This window comes from Pseudophryne corroboree, chromosome 1 (genome assembly GCF_028390025.1).
Source record: "Pseudophryne corroboree isolate aPseCor3 chromosome 1, aPseCor3.hap2, whole genome shotgun sequence".
Classification (NCBI taxonomy): domain Eukaryota; kingdom Metazoa; phylum Chordata; class Amphibia; order Anura; family Myobatrachidae; genus Pseudophryne; species Pseudophryne corroboree.
Window position 1 is genome coordinate 320,361,661 of NC_086444.1, and position 5,832 is coordinate 320,367,492.

At 42.2% G+C, this 5,832-nt stretch overlaps 1 protein-coding gene across 1 annotated transcript; it reads right to left on the bottom strand.

Annotated features, from left to right (window-relative positions):
- Positions 1-1,066: 1,066 nt before the first annotated feature.
- On the bottom strand, positions 1,067-5,383 carry LOC134936361 (Y-box-binding protein 1-like). Its single transcript, XM_063931408.1, has 3 exons — positions 5,324-5,383; positions 3,177-3,327; positions 1,067-1,584 (listed from the first exon to the last, which is right to left on the bottom strand). The coding sequence occupies exons 1-3, from the start codon at positions 5,381-5,383 to the stop codon at positions 1,067-1,069; spliced, it is 729 nt and encodes a 242-aa protein (XP_063787478.1).
- Between the last annotated feature and the right edge of the window lie 449 nt (positions 5,384-5,832).

Sequence of the window (5,832 nt, forward strand, 5' to 3'; positions counted from 1 at the left end):
GCCTCTGCTCTAAGTTTTTGCTCTGTGTCCTTCTAAAATGGCCACTGCCCAACTGCCAACTGTCCCTGAAGACAGCTGTAGCTGCCACAGCACAAGCTGCCTCTCTCTCTCTCTCTCTCTCTCTGGGATCAATATGCCTGTTTCTTACTGGTCAGTGTCCCTGTGTCAGACACAGCGCTCAGGGCACAGGTAACCCTATCTCTGCTGTAACTCTAATAGTGTCCAGCCAGGGGTGCATTCAGCAGGGGAAGGGGCACTAAAGTCACACTATAGTTTGTGGCAGCACTGATGGGGTGCCACATACTAAACCGCTAGAATTATGCGTGTCCCCACACATTGCATAACATGAGCAAACAATAGAACCGTAATATCATTTAAATACAGTTTTATATCACACAATCTTTAGCATAACTTACTCATAATAATGGGAGAAATTATACTAAAACTTTCAAGGCCTCACTTTAAGTTATAAATGTTTACCATAAACCTTGACACAGTCAATTTGTATTAAAGCAACAGTAACATTATATACTTCTATCAGTTGCACTTTCTTGTGAAACTATTGTATAAACTGATACGTTTATACCCTAATTACTTTTACATTTCCTATTGCCAGTATCTAATGGGAAGAATTCCCTTTGGGCTTCTTTTCCGGTCTTTTTGCTGTCTGTTACAAAGTTGAGATAAACTCTTCACCGCTTATTGTGGTGTATTCACAGTCTTTGCAATGCCACTCTGGGAAAAGCCACACCACCGTCTTCTTAGCTTCATTAAATGGTTTTACAGGAACTTGATGTTTAAAACTTGATATAACAGAATTTGGTTCATTGGGTTTAGAGGACACCTCTAAGGCTTCCACTGCTACCATCTGGATTACTTCCTCTGTGACTTCTTCTTGGTCAGTTGCAACTGAATCTGCCTGATCAGGGTAGGCCGCACTGGAACCGAGGTCCTTCACTCTGGCCTCACCCACACATGCTGGCTTTGGTGGAAGTTGCGGTCTGATTACGTTTTGCAGGCTCTGGTGCATAGTGTCAACTCGCTGCTCTTCCATTTGCTCATCTGCTCATCTTAATGATTCACTTGGCCCTGGGACATCAGTAAATTGTTCTGTGAGTCCATATGGTCTCTCAAAATAGTATGGTGGGTAGCGACTCTTCTGATCAGTCTGTGATTGATTTTCACTTTCTGCCACATTCGTCTCTTCTTCATGCTCTTCTCCACCTTCACTGTATTGGTAGCTTTGCTGATATTTGCGTGGAGGACCTCTGCAATGTGGATGGTGCCAATAATCCTTGTGATTCAGTGTATATCTGCTGCCTTGCACCGGAACACCACCAGGACCAGTTACATAAGATGCCTGTAGAACTTTTTCACCATTCACAACATAAAACTCAAATGTCTCTCCTGTCTCTAGGCTTTGGAAATACTTCCTAGGGTTGTTCTTCTTTATGGGCGTATAATGTACAAACACATCTTTCTTGGTGTCATGCCAATTAATAAAGCCATAGCCATATTGCACGTTAAGCCATACTACTCTCCCCATAACTTTTCTTGCACTGACTTCCGGCTCTCGGTCTGCAGCTGGTGTGGTAACAACTTCAATTTGACTCTGGACTACAGGAGGAGCTGTCCTTCATCGATGCTCCAGTCTGTCTCTCCTCTGCATTTTGCTTGTTGCTGCATACCGCAATTGCTATGACATGTCAGTTATCCCATGGGTCAGTTCAGCAACAAGTTCTCCTGCAGTACTTAATATATCATGTCAAAGTCAGAAAAATATCACGATGCACACTGCCATATTTGCACCTCATATGTGTCCCTGCTGCGCATGCGTGCGCTCTCCCGTGCGTGCGCATACTCGCTGTTGCGGGCACCCGCAGGCGCACGGTATGCGCATTTACGGTAGAGATTGTATGCGTCTAGCGGGCGACTCGTTCGTTACATATTTTCACCATATAATGTATTTTGTAGATTATGGTCCCTTTGATAGAATCTGAAAGTTTGGTTAATGTAGAATGTTCATGGACAGAGAAATCCCTCTTTGTTTGATACGAAGGGTCAGACAGGAGTAATACAGTGGTGTTTAGTATCCATCGGAAGAGTATTTAATTAGCAATATTCCGGTGTTGGTTTGAAGCGAATAAATCGCTCGTGCGAATAGTTATGGACATAAGAAGTTTATGTCCATTTACTATTATTTGCACTCACTTATCCATGCGGCGGGAAACCTAGTTTCCCACCCACCTGAGCAGTTGGAAATTGTCACAGCCCACCTGTATGAATCAACCTATGACCTTTTGTTATAATGCGAGGAGGAATTCCTGTGTCCAATGAACAATGAGATTGTAGGGACCATTGAATTGTATTGTGTGTGGGGCATAAATAGACAAGCCGATCACATCCAGCTCACTCTTCAACGGTTCTCATTGCTGATAATCGGGAGCTGGATGTCCAGAGGCGCATGCGATCGTTCCCCTTTGTGCGTAAGTTTTCTCCGCAATCATATTGTCTTTCTTGTTATTGTGGGCCATATCTCTCTCTCTCTCTTCTCTTTCTCTCTCGTTTCTCTTATATAGTTATTGTACTGATATTGTATTTCATGTGTAGTTTTCTGGTTAGGTAGTCTATGTTATATTGTAGTGTATGACTTGTACTGTATTATTCTTTTTGCAAGTATAACATATTCATAAGGCGTTAGACCCTAAGCCCGGTAGTTGTGTATTTTTTATAGTGTTAAGTATTCTCAGAGCGTCGGTGACGCTCGAACAGCTTTTAAGTTAATAAGGTTACACTGTGTTGCATCTACACCCTATCTCTACACTAAGGTTTTACAGCATATTACATTGTTTATGGTTTAGATATAAAGGTTTAACATTGTGAGCGCCTGCGCCGCTGGTGATCTCCTCGTGGTCCCAACCGTTACGTTAGTCAGCAGCCAATAGCGTGCCTGCCTGTGATCTCTTGGCCGTGAGCGAACGTGACGCTTGAGCGTCTCGACCACGGCTAAGCGATTGTTACGCAACGTGCGTACCCTTACGGTACTCCATACGTCAATAGCGTACAGTGTTCTTAGGCCTCTTAAAGGGTTTTAAATAAGATAAATATTTAGCTTTATCTATCAATATTTGGAGCCTGAGCACCATGTACAGCAACTTCTTCCAGTATGTGCATACCATTTATTTCCTGCTTCATGATCGCTGGAGAATGTTTCATTTCTTGGTACCCTGACCTCTCAGGACAGAACATATCTTGCCTCGGCAATGTCCCTACCACCTTAATGGCAGCTTCTTTGAAGCACAAAAGTGAGCTATTTGTTAAATGTAGCTGAAGGAGGTGTAAATATGGCTTCACAAACTCACTGTGGGACCCCTCTATAAACTGGTTAATCAATATGTCATCAGTTGGTCAAATTTCTGTTGGATCAATGGCCTGTAGGTCTCGAATTGCCTCCTGTAGACTCAGTGAAAAGTTATGCAGCGATTCTCCTGGCTACTGCTTTCTTGTGTAAAAGGCCACTTTAAGTTCATACAGCATTATTGTATCAAGTGTGGTAGTCGATTCAGGATAAGGCCTACTGTTTTCTTTTGATCCACTGGCCATGAAATCACCACTCTCCAGGCCGTGCGTTTTAAATACCCGATCAGTATCTCCACTTGCTGTGGCTCTGATATTGGGTACAGGCGGAACATAGACTACATTTTGTTCTTAAATTCTGTCAGTATATTCCCTTCAGAATCTTGAGCATCTCCGCTATATGTTGGAAGCCATGGGGCCCCAAAGTAATAGGGCAAGGTAATCGGATTTATACTAGCCATAGCTGGATATGTGCTTGATTAATCCCCAGCAGCTTGCTTGTCAGATAACATCTTGTGCTCGGATCCTGTTCGTGACGCCAAATGTGATACTCGGGGTAAGTATCACGTGGAAGGTTACAATTTACAGGTAAATAATATGGAGTAAGTTTCTCTGGCAATTCAAAGTATAGTTCAACTTACAGTTAGAACAGACATTAATTACACAGTTGCTCCTCAGTAATTTTTTATTTATTTTGCTGGAACACTTCAGGGTAATCTGTTCTCTACTGTAAAGCTTAGAAGTAGTTATCACAATTTACAATAACACTTTGTGCAATCAATACACATTACCACAAAACATTACAGAATGTATTATCCACTGCCAACAATCTTAACAAAATAATAAAAGCAACAAAGGTAATAACATAGACATTGCATTACTAGTGAGGCCCCATGTACTAGTTTACGTCAATTAAATAGTTCATGTTACAGAACTAACGTAATAGCTATAGCTCCTTATTCAGTGATCACAGTTTTGAAAGTTTACAGTCTTATATAAAATATGTAGTTCTTGCTGGACTAGACTGACTGAAATCCAAAGAGCAAAGGCCTAGTTTCCTTACATTGAAGTATATTACTGTCTTCAGCTGCATTACTACCCTGTAATTGCCTCCGTATAACTTCTGTGACAAAAGTATCTGTCCTTAGGTGACATTTTCCCTGTGTAGCTATGAACAGTGATGTCTATAAATAGCAGGTCTCTAGAAAGCCGTGTACTGTGTCACTATGCTCCCTGCAATGCTGATGCTCCTTTAAGTGTAGATTAACAGCTGTAGTAGTCAATTAGTGGTGTCCTTTGATAATAGGAGCTGCTGATTGCAATTGCATTTATAAAGTACTTATGCAACTTTATGTCCCAAAACTATGCTTGTCTGTACCATTCAAGCTGAGATACCATGTAAGAAGCTAAACTGTCTTTTGTCCCTGAGGAAGCATGTCATGTGTGGTTAGCAGTGCAGCAGTGGTACCGACCTGTGTTACAAAGGATCGGTTGGCCTCAATTAACCACTGTGAGCTGACCTCTGTCTGCAGCTTCAGCAAGACATTGTCTCTGCTCCTCCCAATGTCTGTTACTCCAAAGCAGGGCCACCTCCAGGGCTGTCTTCAAAAGGGAGGGCAGGCTGCGTGGCCTAGTTTCCAGCCACACAGTCAGTAGAGCCCATCACTGTTCTGCTCTGTCAGATGCCTGTCAGCGAGCGCCACCGGAAGCAGTGGGATCCCCACAGGAGTCTGGTATTACCAAGTGGCTTCTACAATGCTTATCTCCAGTCACTAGGAATGGAATCTGGCTCTCCATAAGCTATGAAGCACTCCTGTCACACACCACCAGCTGCCTCTGCTCTAAGTTTTTGCTCTGTGTCCTTCTAAGATAGCCACTGCCCAACTGCCAACTGTAAAATAAAATAAATATGGCACATTATTGCTAGTGCCGACTGCAGGCTAGTGTCAGGCTGTAAATCACTCACCACAACCTCTATAAAAGCAGTCATTATTGAAATCTTACTAGATTTTACTAAATCATCCATAACGCCTCAAAGTCATGTGGAAAAAAGGGAACCTCAAATTTCAACATCCACCTCCCATTCACATATTGATCACCATAGCACAATTATCTTGCACATCTTCAATACTCCTTTTAGATTTAACCTTACTCCCACAGTTACCTATAGTTTGGACTGATCTGTCACTCACCATTTACCACTCCCCCTTTTTGTCATCCTCACACAAAAAAACAAAGAAAACAAACCAGGCGACAGCAATCATAGTAACATAGTATCTAAGGTTGAAAAAAGACAATTGTCCATCAAGTTCAACCTATTTGTGGACTCCTATGCAGGATTATTTGGTCTAAAATTTTGACTGATGCTGATGTCCCTCTTTTTATAGTAACTATCGTGCGTGACTATGCATCATAACCCTGGATATCCTTATCCATTAGGAATTTATCTAACCCATTCTTAAAGGTGTCAACTGA